We start from the raw sequence: 19,358 nt of genomic DNA on the forward strand, positions 1-19,358 counted from the left end.
GAGGGTTAAATGAGGAGGAGGCGTTGTAAGGGTACCGGAGGAAAGTGTTAAAGATGGTGGAAGGGAAGTGTTTTTGTGCTGTCTGTGTGGGGCAAGGGGTGATGACTGTGCAACCTCAATGCACCATCACTGACAGAGCCAGTCCAGCAACGGAACTCCCATTAAACTACGCAAAACTATTCAGCTGGTGGGCCATTTTAATGGTGCATTTTTAATGTTGTGTACAGAGTTGTGATTGACAGGAAAACAATTCACTTCAAGAAATTCAGACTTGGAATCTTGAAAGTGATTTGAAGATCAGACCATTGGAAGTAAATGTGAAGAGAAATTGTGTCTGTGGTGTTATTCATTCTTATTAATTTAAGATTCTGATTATCAACCAGCAACATCTTGGTGTTGGACTGGACAAAAACAGCTGAAAATCTTGGTCCAGTTATTTCCAGTCCCAGTTGACAGGTTGGAGAAGAAAGTATACTGCACAGTTAATATGTACCTTCATAGATTGTGGCAAAGTATTTTTAAGAGTTGGGAGGTGATACTTCAACTGCCCAGTATATTGGGTAGGTTGCACTTAGCCTTTTGTGGGCAGTTCTGGCCACCACACTGTCAAAAGGATGTGCAGAGCGAGCAAAATGACAGAATGCTGGCTTCACTAATGAAACATTGTTTACTTCTGGCCAACAAGTCTCAGAGGGAGTCATGGGAAAAAGTGAGCCAAAAGCAGTGAATTCTTACAAATTCCGGTGAGGATGGACGTCAGCAGTGTTGAAGTTTAAAGGATTTGATGGCCAGACTCTTATTAAGGTTGTCTAGATAAAGGCAAGAGCCTTCAGAATAAGGTTCAGGCCCTCCAGTAGCGTTGGGGGCTCTATCTCCACGGCAGGGGGAGGGTTTCGGAGGCTGGGTGGGCTGATCGTATCAAATAACTGATGATGCACTGGGTGATGGTCAAGACACTGGGGCAGTGGATGGAGAGTATTGTGAAATTTAGGGCAAAGAGCAAGAGATTCCAGTGACACAAAGGAGCTGAGACACTTGGATGAGCTGTGATCCATAAGACCATAAAACATCAGGGCAGAATAGGCCATTCAGTCCATCGAATCTGCCCTGCCATTTCATCATGGCTGATTTATTATTTCTCTGCAGCCCATTCCTTTGCCATCTCTACATAACCTTTGACATCCTTACGAATCAAGAACCTCCCAATCTCTGCTTTATACATACTCGATGAGTTTGCCTCCAGAGCCATCTGTGGCAATGGATTCCACAGATTCACCATCCTGTTGAATTGGGGACAGATTTGAGGCACTGAGTGCTGGGAGCAGTTTCTCTGCTTCCACTAACAGAGTGGACCTCTACCCCCATCCTCTTAGCTTTGGGCATGGAAGGAATCCCCCAACCCCTCATTCCAAAGCTGGGGAATGACCAGAGGCAGTGCACTGATGGGAATGGGGAAATTCTGGATAATGTTAGTGTGAATAATCCAGTCACTTTGAGCCAGGTCCTGGGACCCACCTGTGCTGACTCATGGACTGGACTCCCCTCCACACAGTGATTGTGGACTGGCCCCATGTGAGCTGGTTTATTATCGTCACATGTACTGAGGTGTTGGGTGGCGGGTTCGAGATACATCTCTACCAAAGGAGGCGTCAGGCATTCCTTCCCTCTGCTGCCCCGTAGGTCACCCTTGGGCAAGGTGTAGCACCTGTATAGCACCCCAGTCAGGGTCACGTGAAGCTATGGGAGCAGGTGGTGGATGGTCTTGTAAGCAGCTGATGCATATCACAAGTCCTAGTCATGCCGGGCAGACAATCTCTGATAGAGTATTGATAATGGCTGGGGTTACCTGTCTTGTAAAGACACTGCCCAGAAGAAGGTAATGGCAAACAACTTCTGTAGAAAAATGGACCAAGAACAGTCCTGGTTAAAACCCTGATCGCCCATGTCACACGCCATGGTACACAATGAGCAAAAACTTTGCAAGAGATCCATTCACTCATTACAGGAGTACATTGAGGAAGTACAAAGAAAAACAACAATGCAGAATAAAGTGTTACAGATACAGAGAAAGTGTAGTACAAGTAGACCACAAGGTACAACGCCATTACAGGGTAGATTGTGAGGTCAAGAGTTCGTTTTACCATATAGGATGGTAAATAGTTCTTTAACTACATGAAATAGTCCTTAAGCCTGGTGATATGTGCTTTCAAGCCTTTGTGTCTTCTGCCTGATGGGAGAGGGGAGAAGACAGAATGTCCAGGGTGGATGGGGTCTTTGATTAATGCTGTGCTGCTTTACCGAGACAGGGAGAAATGTAGACAGAAGTCGTGGAGGAGGGGGTATTTTTCGTGATATGCTGAGCTGTGTCCACAGCTCTTTGTGGTTTCTTGCATTCATGGGCAAAGCATGATGCATCTGAATTGGATGCTTCCTATGGTGCACCAACAAAATTTGGTGAGGATCCGAGGAATTCTTTTGCCTTTTGGTATTCCAGGCTCTGTACTGACAACTGTCCACTCTTCCCTAAAACAGATCCCATCCCAGTACCAGAGCTGAAATATCTTCGCCCAGAGATGGAGGTGACAGAAGATCTCACTGACATGCTTGTAAACCCTGATGACTTCACAGAGCCTCTGCTAGTGATGCCCACCCAAATCCCGTGTAAAGTAAGTGCTTGTTCTCTCCATGGGAGAGTGTGCCTTCCGTTCCCCAGCTCTGCAATTCCTTCTCTGGACCTATCCACCTCTGAAAGTAGAGTCCTCTTCAAGCTAGCCTCCAGCTGAAGCCAGCTCAGTGACACAACTTTCAAATAAATCCAAGTAAATGACGTCCACTACCTCTCCTTTGTCCACCCTTGTTACTTCCTCGAAGAACTCTAACAGATTTGTCAGGCAGGATTTCCCTTTATAGAAACCATGCTGACTTTGACTTGTTTTATCATTGGTCTTCAAGTACGCAAAACCTTAATAATAGACTCCAACACTTTCCCAGCCACTGAGGTTGGGTTAATTGGCCTATGATTTCCTTTCTTTTGACTTCCTCCCTTCTTGAAGAGTGGAGTGACATTTGCAATCTTCCAGTCGTCTGGGACCATGCCAGAATCAAGTGATTCTTGAAAGATCATGACCCAATGCATCCATTATCTCTTCAGCAACCTCTCTCAGGACTCTTGAGATGTAGTCCAACTGGTCCAGGTGTCTTATCCACTATAAGATCTTTGAGTTTGCCTGGCGCTTTTTCCTCTGTAATAGCAATGGCACTCACTCCTGCTCTCTGACACTCACGGACCTCTGGCACACTGCTAGTGTCTTCCACAGTGAAAACTGATGCAAAGTACCCATTAAGTTCATCTGCCATTTCTTTGTCCCCCATTACTACCTCACCAGCATCATTTTCCAGTGGTCCAATATCAACTCTCATCCCCCTTTTACTCTTTATGTAACTGAAAAAACTTTTGGTATCCTGCTTTATATTATTGGCTAGTTTGCCCTCATATTTCATCTATTCCCCTCTTATAGTTTTTTTAGTTGCCCTGTGGGTGTAAACACCTTGTTAATGAGGGAGGCCAGATTGCATCAAGCTGACAGGAAGGCGTCAGCAAATCCAATAACCACGTGTTACAATAGTGATGTGCATCTCTGAACGGTTAACACATCGAACTTTGAAGTGGATGGGCTGTAGCAGCAGAAGACCACAAAACATGCATTCAGTGACTATTTTATGAGATGCAGAAGATACTTAATCATGTGACCACTGAGTGTAAGATCACCACTGTCTCAGTGGATATGGGATAGGTTAGAAGGGCTGAACAGCCTTTTCTAGAATTCAAATACTTCTAATGCTTCATTTTTCTTTTGTTTTTGTGTGTTGTAACCAAACCAACCACTACAAATATAGTTAAAACATCTCTGACCCTGTACCCTGATGAACTTCCTTAACCCACAGAATGTGACGAAGATATACCTGCTCCTGAAACACCACCTGTCCCTCGAGGAGAGGCCTGAGGTTGAGTTTGTGACAGACACCCAGCAATTGAAAGTGCAAGCCAGCATGTTGAACAGCCAGACAGTCTGCGTCCGATCTGTGGGTAAGTATGAGGGGATGGTCCCTCCATACCAGAACCCTGGTCCATTCACCGATGGCTGAAGGCTTAGTTTCATTCCTGCTTCAGCCACGTTTTCACTGGAGCCACAGACTCTCATGACCTATCAGGCCAAGAAGCATAGAGTGCCTATAAAAAGTACTCAACCCCCCCCCCCAAAAGTTTTCATGTTTTATTGTTACAACATTGATTAACAGTGAATTTAATTTGGCTTCTTTTGACACTGATCAACTGAGGAAGACTCTTTCATGTCAAAGTGAAAACAGATTCCTACAAAATGATTTAAATTAATTACAAATATAAAACAGAAAATAATTGATTGTGTAAGTTTTCACCCCCCTTTAAAACACCAAATCATCACTGGTGCAGCCAATTAGTTTTGGAAGTCACGTAAGTCGTTAAATGGAGGTCTGTTTTCGGAGACCTGTGTGTAGTCAAGGTGTTTCAATTGATTGTAGTAAAAATACACCTGTATCTGGAAGGTCCAACTGCTGGTGAGTCAATATTCAGGCAAAAACTACACCATGAAGTCAAAAGAACACTCCAAACAACTCTGTGAAAAGGTTATTGAAAAGCACAAGTCAGGAGATGAATACAAAAAAATTTCTAACTCACTGAATATCCCTTGGACTACAGTTAAGTCAATCAAGGAATGATGGAGGAGTTACAAGCTTCAGTGGCTGAGATGGGAGAGACTGCCCATACAACAACTGTGCCCGGGTGCTTCATTAAGGCCGACTGGCAAAGAGAAAGCCGCTGTTGGGAAAAAAAATCTCTTATGAAATCTCAGCTGGAGTTCACCAGTAGGCATGTGGGAGACTCTGAAGTCCGATGGAAGAAGGTTCTATGACCTGATGAAACCAAAATTGAGCTTTTTGGCCATCAGACTAAACACTATGTTTGACGTAAGCCAAATACCGCACATAATCAAAAACACACCATCCCTACTGTGAAGCATGGTGGTGGCTGCATCATGCTGTGGGGATGCTTCACTGCAGCAGGCCCTGGAAGGCTTGTGAAGGTGGAGGGTAAAATGAATGCAGCAAACTACAGGCAAGTCCTGGAGGAAAACCTGTTGCAGTCTGCAAGAGAACTGACTTGGGATAAGATTTGTTTTTCAGCAAGACAATAACCCCAAGCATAAAGCCAAAGCTACACAGGAATGGCTTAAGATCAACTAAGTTAATGTCCTGGAGTGGCTGTCAGAGTCCAGACCTCAATCCAATCGAGAATTTGTGGCTGGACTTGAGAAAGGCCATTCATTCACGATTCCCATGCAATCTGACAGAGTTTGAGCAGTTTTGTAAAGAAGAATAGGAAAAAATTGCAGTGTCCCGATGTACAAAGCTGATAGGGACCTATCCACACAGACTCAAAGCTGTAATTGCTGCCACAGATGCACCCATTAAATACTGGTTTGAAGGGGTGAATATTAATGCAATCAATTATTTTGTGTTTTATATTTGTAATTAATTTTGATCACCTTGTAGAGATCTGTTTTCACTTTGACACTGAAGAGCCTTTTATGTTGATCATGTCAAAAAAGTCAAATTAAATCCACTGTAATTCAATGTTTGTAAGACAATAAAACATGAAAACTTCCAAGGGGGGTGAATACTTTTTATAGGCACTGTATGCTGGCCTTGTGAAGGCACCTTCCCCACTCTCCCCACAGTCTGAGATTTCTCGGGAAACTCCTGTTGGACCTGATCCCACTGCCCGCTCTTGCCCAGGGCATAGCTCCACGTGCGGAGACTGTAGCCTATTCTAACTCTGGTTCTAGGCCGTTCTCCTCACTCTGTCTCCTCTGGACCCTGCCTTCCCAGCCCCTGAATTAACTGTATCCAAACTCTTCCTGATTGTGAGTTCTTCCATTCCATTTCCCCAGAACCTTCTCTACTGAGTGAGGAATAACAGAACTGGAACCCCTCTGTTTGAGAGCTTCCTTAAACCCTTCTGCATCCTCCCTCTCCACCGCAACTTCCACAATGATCGTTCCTTAGTACTGTCCTCCCACATTGCAGCATACCCTCAGTACTCCCCTCCCGTAGTGTGATACTCCCACTGTGCAGCCATCCCTTAGTACGGCAATCCTTCACCACTGCCCCTCCCGCAGTGCAGAGATCCTTCACCACTGCCCCTCCCGCAGTGCAAAGATCCTTCACCACTGCCCCTCCCGCAGTGCAGAGATCCTTCACCACTGCCCCCGCAGTGCAGAGATCCTTCACCACTGCCCCTCCCGCAGTGCAGAGATCCTTCACCACTGCCCCTCCCACAGTGCAGCACTCCCTCACAACTGCCCTCCTGCAGTCTCTCAATACTGCCCAGTCCATACTGTGGTGCTCCCTCAGTCTTGCCTTTCCCTCATGGGCCAATTTCCCAGCTTGACTCCCTCCTTGATACAGTGGGGAAACCAGGAAATACTGGCACCCAGGGTTCAGGAATTCTCATTGGGGTTGGGAGCTTGCTATGCACACTCACCACCTGTTCTCCAGTGCTTGTCTCTGAAGTTAACTTTTTGGCCATGACCGGTTTGACCCTGGTCACATAGTCCTGTGGAAAGCACCAGTCCTCTCCACCTTCTGACTGCCAGTGTTTGGTTTCAGACCTCCCCGCCGGCCCTGTGATACTGAAACTCCGCTGCCGAGGAGCCCTCCTGGGCAGTGCCCAGGTGATCTACTTCAGCCAAGTGGAAAAGGTTAAATGTCTGCTGCTCAAGGTCACTGACCCTGTCCAGTTTATCTGCCAGGTAAGGATCTCCCTACTGCTAAGTGACACTTCAGCCAAACTGAGGGGTCATCCCACCAATGGAAGGAACCCCACAGGGTCTGGGAGGATTTGGACGTTCCCACTTGGACATCCGGATTGAGGAGAGCTTTGGGATGGGGGTGGGGGATGTAGAGGTGAGTCTGGGGCAGGGTTGGATTTAGTGGGCCAGGGCCCCTGCCGACACCGTAAGATGCTGCTGTACCAAGCAAAAAAAGGCAAGAACAAGAGCAAAGGTCGCACTGGTCTAAATATCAAAGCTGTGGACCAGGACATTGGTTTAGTACAATACGTAGGCTATAAACTTACAGGCCTTAAGAGGGAGGATAGAAAGTAATGTAGATTCTTAGGTTGAAGGACAGCATCTAAAGCACTCAAAAATTGACCTAGGCTTAGTTGGCTTAGTAAAGTTATGAGGGAGACGAAGTATGATGTAAAAATGTATAAATCTTTATTTAGCTATTGCCGCACATACCATAGGCCTTATTTCTCAAACAATGCCAAAGCATTTTTATCTATCTCAAGCTTGTCCATTTTTTTCTAGGTATCTTTCTCAACCGTGTGTTCTGAGAAAGTAAAATGAAAATGAGCTCAATAAACTCCTCACATGTTTTAGGTTGAAAGATATGAAGGGGTGCCTGATCCTGCATTTCCAAATTTCTGTATGTGCGCCTTCAAAAACGGGTCAAACTCATTTATTACCTCTAGAATGCCCAAGTAGTTGCTGTTGTCAGGTCTGCCAAATCAGGAGCCTCAGAAAGCCAGTCCCCTCTCGACCAAAAACCTCACAACCACCACCACTCTTCTCAATACATCAGTCCAGTAGACACACTCTGACTCAAACTGTCTTCGCAGTTCTGTATCTATTCTTCCGCTGTCAGACGCTAGTGTAACATAGGTCAATATCGTTTTCCTGTGGTGTTCACTATTTTCATGCTCTCCTATGCGCTCAGCGGCGTGTTTCCAGTCGCTAAAGCCAGTTTCGAAGATGGCTGACAGTTACCATCACTGAAGATGCGGCATGCAAAACAAAACACACAGCCAGTGGTAGGGGAATATAGGAGCCATTGCCTTGATATGTACTCAACATTTACGAGCTTGCGTTTGAAGTGAAATTTGGAGAAAAAACGTCCCTGCTGTTTGCATACGTTCTGAAGCTTTGATACCCACATCCTTATTCTGGCAGGATTCCGGCCCTTTCTTAGCCCAGTATGCTCGGACTGGATCATCTAACGTTTCCTTTCCCCAGTGAGCAGGATCAGTGCTGTAAAGATCCTCAGTAGCGGTAATGTTAACGTTAATGGTGGCCCGACTTGGTTGTTCGGGGGCCTCTGTGGTTGGGAATCCGAAATGCTCTCTGCCTCTTCAACGTTAGCTGCTGACTGTGTCAGGATGGTGGTCCTGTGCTAACGCTGGTGCTAGCACTAGCTGTTGAACAAGTCTCCATTTGTCCGCCGGTCTCAGACTGTGACAAGAGCAATGGTGCTGCTGCATCATCGAGAACAGGTTAAAAAAATTCTGTCAATTTCAATGTCTTTTTTAATGCTTCTTTCTCACGGTCCTCTTTTTCTTGTTTCTTTTTTCTTTTCTGTGCTCCACTCTCGTGTTTTTTTTGTCCACCATGATGATAGCGACCTATTTTGGGCCCCTCTGTAGCTCTGGACCCTGGGCTGCAGCCCAGCCTAACCCTGCCCGTAGTCTGACCCTGGTCTGGGGATGGGAGGTTTCGGTCCTGGGGTAGCTCTGGTCAGGAAGTGGTTGTTCTGCTCAGAACAGGGAAAGTTGGGAGGATTCTGAATGGCGAAGGTCGATACAGGAACGGGAGGGAGGGTGACCAGCACATACAAAGTGAAGGAATTGCAAGAGGAGCAGAGGGGAAGTGGAGGAGGATGATTTGACCATGAGTACCAGAGTCTGGGACACGTTCTCTGTCCAGGTGGTAGGGGGAGATTCCCCAGGACAGGAGAACAAGAAGAGAGATTTCAGGGTTCACCGTACTGCCTTGGTCCTTGCTGATGATGTTTCATTGTAGCGGGGTGGTGTGGAGAAGGCTTTATATAGAGACTGGTTCAAGCATTAATGTTTGGAAGGCAGTTGCTTTGCTGTGGTTGCAAAGAACAGAACTTTCACTTTTAATCAGGTAGAGAAATGGGTAATTACTAAAGTAGAGCTTGAATTTATACTCTGGGTTGTTATGAGAAATAAGTTAGGCTTCAGAGCCGATATTTGGGCTGGTTGTGCATGAGTCTGTTGGTTTGATAAACTTAAAATCTGGATGAAGAATTTGCATAAGTTGCTTTAAAAATATTTTTATTATTTTATTTGGTATTTTTATGTGGGCCCTCACACACTGTTTACGCTGAGCAGACAGCACTTGGGGAGAGGGGGAGGGAGAAAGGCAAACTGACAATTCTGCCAGATCCAGCATAGACTGAGGCAAAGATGTTTGCCCTCACCCTCCTGGTTTTGAGGCAAAGCAGAAGAATAGAATCAGCATTGTGACTAAAGTGAAATAGAAATCAATTTTTTGGGAAGTCTCTCCATAGTTAGTTTAAAACAGGATCCAGTGAACAATAGGACATTTGTTGACAGTTCCACTTTGGGGTTTATCTTTGCATGTGTTTGTGAGTGCATGTGTGTGTCAGGTGTCATTGGCAGAACAAACCATTCAAATCAAAGTTGGAGAAGTACAGTACAGAAACTGGTCTTTCTAGTCCATGCTGAAACCGTTTAAAATGCCTACTCCCATTGACATGCACTGGGACTATAGCCCTCCAGATCTCAACTATCCATGTACCTATCCATACTTCTCTTAAACATTGAAATCGAGCTCACATGCACCACTTGTGCTGGCAGCTTATTCCACACTCTCATGATCCTCTGAGCAAAGACATTTCCCCTCATGTTTCCCTTAAACTTTTCACCTTTCACCCTTAACCCATGACCTCTGGCTGTAGTCCACCCAACCTCAGTTGAAAAAACCTGCTTGTATTTACCCTTTGTATACCCCTCATAATTTTGTATACCACTATCTAATGTCCTCTCAATCTACTACGTTCTAAAGGATACAGTCCTAACCTAATCAATCTTATCTTATAACTCAGGTCCACCAAACCCAGCAACAACCTTGTAAATTTTCCCTACACTCTTTCAACCTTGTTTACATTTTTCCATAAGGCCATAAGACAAAGGAACAGAATTAGGCCATTTGGCCCATGGCGTCTGCTCCGCCATTTCATCATGGCTGATTCCCTTTTTCCCTCCTTAACCCCACTCCCAGCCTTCTCCCAGCCTAACTTTTGATGCCGTGTCCAATCAAGAATCTATCAAGCTCTGCCTCAAATACACCCAATGGCCTGGCCTCCACAGCTGCCTGTGGTCACAATTTCCACAAATTCACCACCCTCTGGCTGAAGACGTTTTTCCGCATCGCTGTTTTAAAAGGACGCCCCTCTATCCTGAGGCTGTGACCTCTTGTCCTAGACTCCCTCACCATGGGAAACATCCTTTCCACATCTACTCTGTCTAGGCCTTCTAACATTTGAAATGTTTCAATGAAATCACCCCCCCACTTCCAAATTCTAGCCAGTACAGACCTAGAGCTATCAAATGTTCATTGTATGATAACCCTTTCATTCTCAGAATCATCCTTGTGAACCTCTGCTGAACCCTCTCCAATGCCAGCTCATCTGTTTTTAGATGAGGAGCCCAGAACTGTTCACAGTACTCAAGGTGAGGCCTCACCAGCGCCTTATAAAGCCACATCCTTACTCTTGTATTCTAAACCTCTTGAAATGAATGCTAACATTGCATTTGCCTTCCTCACCACTGACTCTACCTGTAATTTAACCTTCAGGATGTTCTGCACAAGGACTCCCAAGTCCCTTCAAGTCTCAGATTTTTGGATTTTCTCTCCATTTAGAGAATAGTCTGCACATTAATTTCTTCTGCCAAAGTGTATGACCATGCATTTTTCAACATTGTATTTCATTTGCCACTCTCTTGCCCATTCTCCTAATCTGTCTGTCCTTCTGCAGCCTTCCTGTTTCCTCAACACTACCTGTCCCTCCACCAGTCTTCGTATCATCTGTAAACTTGATAACAAAGCCATCTATTCCATCATCTAAATCATTGATATACATACAGGGAAAAAAAGAAGCAGTCCCAACACTGACCCCTATGGAACTCCACTAGTCACTTTCAGCCAGCCAGAAAAGAATCCTTTTATTCCCACTTGCTGCCTCCTACCAATCAGCCAATGCTCTAACCATGCTAGTAACTTTCCCGTAATACCATGGGCTCTTAACTTGCTAAGCTGCCTCATGTGTGGCAGCTTGTCAAAGGCCTTCTGAAAGTCCACATATACTGTATAACATCCACTGCATCCCAGTTATCTATCCTACTTGTAACCTCCTCAAAGAATTCCAACAGGTTTGTCAGGCAAGATTTTCCCTTAAGGAAACCACGCTGACTTTGTCCTATCTTGTCCTGTGTCACTAAGTACTCCATAACCACATCCTTAACAATTGACTCTAACATCTTCCCAACCACTGAGGTCGGCTAACTGGTCTAGAATTTCCTTTCTGCTGCCTTCCTCTTTTCTTAAAGAGTGGAGTGACATTTGCAATTTTCCAATCCAGTGGCACTATGCCAGAGTCCAATGATTTTAGAAAGATCAATTTTTACTAGTGCCTTCATGATATCTACTGCTATCTCTTTCAGAAACCTAGAGTGCAGTTCTTCTTGTGCAGGTGACGTACGTACCCTTAGGTCTTTCAACTTTTTGAGCACCTTCTCCCTTGTAATAGTAACTGCACTCGCTTCTCTTCCCTCACACCCTTCAACATCTGGCACACTGCTAGTGTCTTCCACAGTGAAGACTGATGCAAAATACTCATTTAGTTCACCTGCCATCTCCTAGTCCCCCATTATTATTCCTCCAGCCTCATTTTCTAGCAGTCCTATACCCATTCTCATCTCCCTTTTATTTTTTTATATACTTCAAATTGTTTGCCCATTTTCTTTCATATTTCCCTCCTAATGGTTCTTTTGGTTGCCTCTCTGTAGGTTTTTAAAAGCTTCCTGCTCCACTGTCTTACCACTAATTTTTGCATTGTTGTATGCCCTCTCTTTTGCTTTTACATTAGGTTTGACTTCCCTTGTCAGCCACGGTCATACTATTTTGCCATTTGAATATTTCTTTGTTTTTGGAATATATCTATCTTGCATCTTCCTCATTTTTCCAAGAAACTTACCCCATTGCTGCTCTGCTGTCATCCCTGCCAAAAGCTCCTTCCAATTTACTTTGGCCAACTCCTCTTTCATACCACTGTAATTTCCTTTACTCTACTGAAATACCGCTACATCAGATTTTTCTTTCTCCCTATCAAATTTCAAGTTGAAAATCATATTGTGATCACTGTCTCCTAAGGGTTCTTTTACCTTAAGCTCCCTAATCACCTCTGATTCATTGCATAACACCCAATCCAGAATAGCTCATCCCTGGTAGGCTTAACGACAAACTGCTCTAAAAAGCCATATCATTGCATTGGCATTCAACAATCTCACTCTCTTGAGATCCATTACCAGCCTAATTTTCCCAATTGACCTGCATGTTGAAATCTCCCATGACTACCATAACGTTGCCCTTTTGATACGCCTTTTTCTCTCCCATTGTAACCTGTGGTCAACCTCCCAGCCGCTGTTGGGAGGTCCGTATATAATTGTCATCAGGATCCTTTTACCCTTGCAGTTTCTTAACTCAACTCACAAGGATTCAACATCATCCAATCCTATGTCACATCTTTCTACTGATTTGATGCCATTCTTTACCAGCAGAGCTACGTCACCCTCTCTGCCTACCTTCCTATCCCTCCGATATAACGTGTAACCTTGGACATTCAGCTCCCAACTGCAACCACTCTTCAGCCTCGATTCAGTGATGGCCACAACATCATACCTGACAATCTGTAAAAATGCAACCAGATTATCCACCTTATTTCTTATACTCTGTGCATTAAGATATAACACATTGAGTACTGTTTTTGATTCTGCATCCCTAGTGCACTCATACTTACCCTACTGGCTGCAGTTATGTCCTATCATCTGCCTGCTCTTCCTGACAGTCCAACTGCATGATATCTTTGCTTTTTTACCATCTGTCCTATCCTGAGTCCCTTCACTATGGTTCCCACCACCTTGCCAGATTAGTTTAATCCCTCCCCAACAGCTCTAATCTACCTGCTTGCAAGAATATTGGTTCCCCTTGGGTTCAGGTGCAACCCTTCCCTTTTGAACAGGTCATACCTCCTCCAGAAAGGATCCCAATGATCCAAGAACCTGAAGTCATGCCCCCTGCACCAGCTTCTCAGCCACGCATTAATCTGCCAAATCATCCTGTTTCTACCTTCACTGGTGCGTAGCACAAGTAGCAATCCAGAAATTACTACCCTGGAGGTCCTGCTTCTCAGCTTTCTACCTAGCTCTCTAAATTCTCTTTTCAGGACCTGTTTGCTTTTCCTTCCTATGTGATTGGTACCAATATGTACCAAGACATCTTGCTGCTGTCCCTCCCTCTCCAAAAGGCTGTGGTCGTGATCTGAGATGACATGATCTGGCACCAGGGAGGCAACAGGGAGTTCACGTCCACAGAACCTCCTTTCTGTTCTCCAGACTATTGAGTCCCCTATCACTACCAAAACTGCACATAATACTCCAAATTAGGCCACACCAACGTCCTATACAACTTCAAAGTAACATCCCATCTCTTGTACTCAATAATTTGATTTACGAAGGCCAATGTGCCAAGAGCTTTCTTTCTGACCCTGTCTACATGTGATGCCACTTTTGATGAATTAAGGACCTGTATTCCCAGATCCCTTTGTTCGACCATACTTACCTGTCCCCTACTGTTCACTGTGTAAGACCTACCTCAGTTGGTCCTACCGAAATGCAACACTTCACGCTTGTCCACGTTAAATTCCATCTGTCATTTTTCAGCCCATTTTTTCAGCTAATCCAGATCCCTATGCAAGCCATAATAGCCTTCCTCACTGTCCACTACACCCCTCATCTTGGTGTCATCCACAAATTTGCTGATCCAGTTCACCACATTATCATCCAGATCATTGACATAGATGACAAACAACAAAGGACCCAGCACTGGTCTCTGTGGCACACCACTAGTCGCAGGCCTCCAGACAGAAAGGCAATCCTCTACTACCACTCTCTGGCATCTCCCACAAGGCCAATGCTTAGTCTAATTTACTACCTCATCCTGAATGTCAAGTGACTGAACCTTCTTGACCAGCCTCCCATGTAGGCCATACTAAAGTCCATGTAGGCAACATTCGCTGCCTTGTCTTCATCACCTTTCCTGGTAACTTCCTCAAAAAACCCTATTAGATTGGTTAGATATGACTTACCACACACGAAACCATACTGACACTTTCCCACTACTTATGTCAACTCACCAGCGTATAATATCCTGATTTATCTTTAGATCCTTTTTTTTTAAAAGCAACAGAACAACATTAGCTATCCTCCAATCCTCTGGTACCTCTCCTGTTGTCAGGATGCTTTAAAATATCTCTGCTTGGGCCCCAGCAATCTCTATACTTGCCTCCCATAGGGCCCAGGGAACACCTTATCAGGCCCTGGGGATTTGTCCACCCTGATTTGCCTCATGGTAGCAAACACCACCTCCTCTCTAATCTGTGCAGAGTTCATCCATTTGATGCTGCTTTGCCTCACTTTTATAGACTCTGTATCTGTCTCCTGAGTAAATACAGATGCAAAGAATGTATTTACAATCTCCCCCATCTGTTTCGACTCCACACATGGATTACCACTCTGATCTTCCAGAGGACCAATTTTGTCCCTTGCAATCCTTTTGCTCTTAACATATCTGTAGAATCCCTTTGGATTCTCCTTCTCTTTGTCTGCTCGAGCAACTTCAAGCCTTCTTTTAGCTTTCCTGCTTTCTTTCTTAAGTGTTCTCTTGCATTTCTTGTACATAAGCACCTCATTTGTTCCTACTTGCCTGTACCTGCTAGCACCTCCTTTTTTCTCTTTACCAGGGCCTTGATATCTCTTGAAGACCAAGACTCCCTACACTTGTTATCTTTGCCTTTGCTCAAGATTTTGATTCCTAACTTTGTCTGAGGTCTTACCAACATCTGCCTCCATAACCTCTCCATTAATTGTTCTGGCACTCTGGTTCCCATCCCTCTGCAACTCCACACCATGCAGCATTATCAAATGTTCCTGCTAGGATATTAGTCCCACTCCAGTTCAGCTGCAAGCCGTCCCTTCTGTACAGGTCCCACCTCCCTGGAAGAGAGACCAATGATCCAAAAATCTCATGTCCTCCCTCCTACGCCAACTCTTTAGCCACTTGTTAAACTGTATAATCTTCCTAGCTCTGGCCTCACTAGCATGTGGCACAGGTAGCAATCCTGAGATCACAACCCTGAGGTCCTGCCCTCCCTGAACTCCCCTTGCAGAACCTCATCTCTCAGCCTACCCATGTCATTGGTACCCACATGGACCACGACCTCTAGCTGTTTACCTTCCCTGCCTGACTTGCTGAGTTGCACCATGCAAATTCTGTTTCTTTCGAGAGTTTTCTGTGATGGGGAGGGCTCTGGGTTGCCAGGAACAGACTCTAATTCTGTAGAAATTCAGCTCTGATCTGCTGGTCTAAGATGAGCCCAGCCAGACGGCCAGAGATCATCCAGGAGTTACCTCACTGCCTCAGGGAGCAGGGAAGCGAGTACATCACCTGTGGATCAGGCACTCACTGCACATAACATGCGCACACGTACACTAACACACACAGGGCACACGTACACTAACACACGTGCACACACAGACATGTGCACACACACAGACATGCACACAGAAACACGCATATGTACACACACATAACACTAACACACACACACAACACAAATGCACACACACACACACACACACACAACACAAACATGCACACAGATGCACGCACACACATAGATACACGCACAAACATGCGCACGCACACACACACACAGAAGTGCATCTATTTTAAGTGACTAAGCTGTTATTACTTCTGGTGGAAACATCTAATCCAATCCAAGCCCAACACATACCAACAGATTGGATACTAAAATGTTGGGTATAGCTATGTAAGCACAATGTGTAATTGTCCCATATGTGTCTCTGTTTGTGTATGAATGTGTGTGTTTGTTGTGCACGAGTGTGAGTCTGCATATGTGTACTTCTATATGAGGTTAGTATCTCTGGTCTGTACCTCATTGTCTTTATGCTGCAGGATCCCACCCCCAAGAACCTTCGGAGCTGTCTCCTGTAAGACTTGCATATCCAGCTCTTCTCAACTCCTCCCTCCTGATGCAGATCTCATTTATTGGGACCTTAGGCTGCAGAGGTGTAACTGCTGGAGAGACCCAAGGATTGGTCCTGGGTCCTCAGTTATTTACTGCCAATATTAATGGCGTGGAGGAGGCCAGAGTATGAGGTGACAAAGTCTGACAGTGACCCGTCAGGTAGGAGAAGGTGTGGTGAGGATATCTGGATTGTGCCAGTGAATAGAGATAGACTGGTGAAAACCTGGTATATAGAGCTTGATGTGGGGAAGTGTGAGGGCATGCAGTTTACTCAGGGGAACCAAGTGGGTGATTATTATCTGAATGGAGAAAGATTTCAGATTAGTAAAATTCAGGGGAAAGCAGGTGTTCTTTGTATGATTCACAAAGAGTTAATCAGTCCAACAGGTAGTTGGGAAGGCAAATAGCATGCTTATTGCAAAGTGGGTTGGAATATAGACATTGTGCAGTAATGGCTGTATTCATTATGGGTATTCATGTATGGTTGAATGAAAATTAAACTCGAACTTGAACTGGGGTGGTATTGTAAATGTCCAGGGTGTGTGTGAGGCTTGGGTACCTCTCTTTACATGGTCGTCTGCCTTTGGGTTCCTCCTATTGAAGTGCATGGCCTGGTGTGTAGGTGAGTTACAGAGCAATACAACACAGATACTCGGCCCTTCAGCCCAATTGATCCCTGGTGACTGGATGCCCACCCAGCTAGTCCTGATTTTCTAAATTTGGCCCATCTCCCTCTGAGCCCTGCCCCTCCATGTTCCTGTCCAAGTGCTTCTTAGATGATAATACTGGACCTGCCTCAACCACTTCCTCGGCCAGCTCACTCCCTACGGGTGGAATAGTTGCCCCTCTAGTCCCCCGGGTTGCCTCTGCTCCCAGTCGTCAGTCAGCATTGGGGGAGGTACCGTCCTGTCGGAGAAGGAGCCTCCGTGCTCACCTTCACCTGTTTGGCTGGATGGAAAAGCAGGACTAAGGAAGGAAGGATGGGAAGGTCAGAGTTTCCAACAAACCTGGAAGTTGGGATCCATGGACTGGACTGATTCCTCAGGTGAGGGTCATGGAACTTGTGGGGAGGACATATAGAGGGGGCAGGGCAACATGAGGAAGTTCTTCTTCTCACATAGTAGGCAGTGTATGTCTGGAAGCTGTGTCCTCTTCTGGGATTAGTTAGCAATGCTGATCATTGGGGTCATGGTTTGGATAGAGTGCACACGAGGATCGGCTATAGGAATAGCCTGCTGGTGCTGCGGTGTTCTGTTACTTCCACCTGGTGGGGGTCTACAGCAATGAGAAGCCCCTGTTGCCATGTGTTGCTTTCCTTCCAGGCATTCCAGATTTCCACCCAGACCCAACTGGATGATCTACTCACCAAGTCACTCCAGAATTCCCTGCCTTCCAGTAGGATCGGAGCATTTCAGAGCATCGGAACCGATAGCCACTCTCCTCAACACAGTAAGTATACGACTCGCAATGCAGGGAAGTAACATGGCTCCCATTAGACTGCATGCCAACTAGAGCAAGGACCTTACTGGACCTGATGTTGGGAAATGAGCCTGGTTAGGTGGGAGAATGGTTTGTGAACAGTGATCACAAGTCCTAAATCCTTAAGGGAATTATGAATAAGGATAGGCATGTAAGTACGAAGTTGGGAGAGAGCAAATTACAACATTATTGGCCATGAGTTAATTGGGAGTATCTTTCAGTGGGTAAATCCGCACCTGATGTGGAGTTGTTTAATGACCAGCTGATCAGAGCACAGGACCACCATGTTTCAGTAAGGATGATGATGAGGATGACAACGGAAGGGAACCTTCTCTTGAGGAAGATAAATATAGCAGAAATGAGCTCATGAGGGGCTAAGGAGGGCAAAAAAGGGCCCATGAAATGTCCTGGGCAAGTCAGGTTAAGGAGAACCCCAAAGCACTTTATACCCGCATTTAAAAACGAAAGGGTAGAATCACTCAGGGATAAAGGGAGAGATTTATGCTTAGAGTCATATGATGTGTGATAGTTTGCATCTGTATTCACCAAGAACATGGAGGTAGTGAGAACAGTGATAATGCATGAAGGCATTTTGAGATCAAGGTGGGTCTTTGCAGAGCATCAAGGTGGAAGTCCTCACAGACAGATGGCAGATATCTCAGGTTGTTAAAAGAGGCAAGAGGCAATATTGCTGGGGCCTTGCCAAATATTGTTGAATCCTTACTAATAACAGATGAGGTCCTGGAGTAATGGAAAATAGTCAATTTTCCTCTGTTGCTCAAAAGGGGATATTCCTTGAAATTATGACTCACGTCAGTGGCAGGGAAGCTATTGGAGAGGATTCATAGTGATTTGATTTATGCACATTTGAAAAAACATGGCCTGATGAGGGGCGACCAGCATGGCTTTGTGCGGAGTGGGTCAAGTCTTGTTGACTTGACTAAGTTTTTTGAGGAACTGATGAAAGTGATCAGAGAGGGTCGAGCAGTGGGTATTGTCAACTTGGACTTCATGATGGGCTGATCCAGAAGATGAAGATGCATGGAATCTGTTGTGACTTTGCAGTTTGCATTTCAGATTTGGCTTGCCTGTAGAAGCCAGAGGTAGTGGTAGCAGGGTATTATTCTAACTGGAGCGCCATGACGAGGGAGTTAAAATTCAAAGTAAATGTTATTATCAAAGTGTGTCACCATGTACAACCCTAAGATTCACTTTCCTGTGGGCATACTCAGCAAATCTTTTGAATAGTAACTATAACAGGATCAGTGAAAGATCAACCAGAGAGCAGAAAATGACAAACTGTGCAAATGCAAATATAAATAAATACCAATAAATAACAAAAATATAATATAGTGAGTCCTTAAAATGCAATTGTTGGTTGTGGGAACATCTCAATGATGGGGCAAGTGATTGTAGTTAACCCCTTTTATTCAACAGCCTGATGGTTGAGGGGCAGTAACTGCTCTTGAACCTGGTGGTGCGAGTCCTGAGGCTCTTGTACCTTCTACCTGATGGCAGCGGTGAGAAAGTGTGACCTGGGTGGTAGGGGTCTCTGATGATGGATGCTGCTTTTCCCCAACAGCGTGTCATGTAGATGTGCTCAGTGGTGGGGAGGGCCTTGCCTG

General features: G+C 45.2%; 1 protein-coding gene across 4 annotated transcripts in view; it reads left to right on the plus strand.

The window, feature by feature from the left end:
- The window catches only part of LOC140196776 (uncharacterized), an 86,405-nt gene that overhangs the window by 12,179 nt on the left and 54,868 nt on the right, over positions 1–19,358 (plus strand). For all 4 annotated transcript variants that reach the window (XM_072256546.1, XM_072256549.1, XM_072256547.1 and 1 more), the window contains exons 3-6: positions 2,533–2,666; positions 3,946–4,087; positions 6,709–6,851; positions 17,577–17,703. In XM_072256546.1, coding sequence (XP_072112647.1) covers positions 2,533–2,666; positions 3,946–4,087; positions 6,709–6,851; positions 17,577–17,703 — 546 coding nt within the window. The remainder of the gene's footprint in view (positions 1–2,532; positions 2,667–3,945; positions 4,088–6,708; positions 6,852–17,576; positions 17,704–19,358) is intronic.

This window comes from Mobula birostris, chromosome 4 (genome assembly GCF_030028105.1).
Source record: "Mobula birostris isolate sMobBir1 chromosome 4, sMobBir1.hap1, whole genome shotgun sequence".
Taxonomy (NCBI): domain Eukaryota; kingdom Metazoa; phylum Chordata; class Chondrichthyes; order Myliobatiformes; family Myliobatidae; genus Mobula; species Mobula birostris.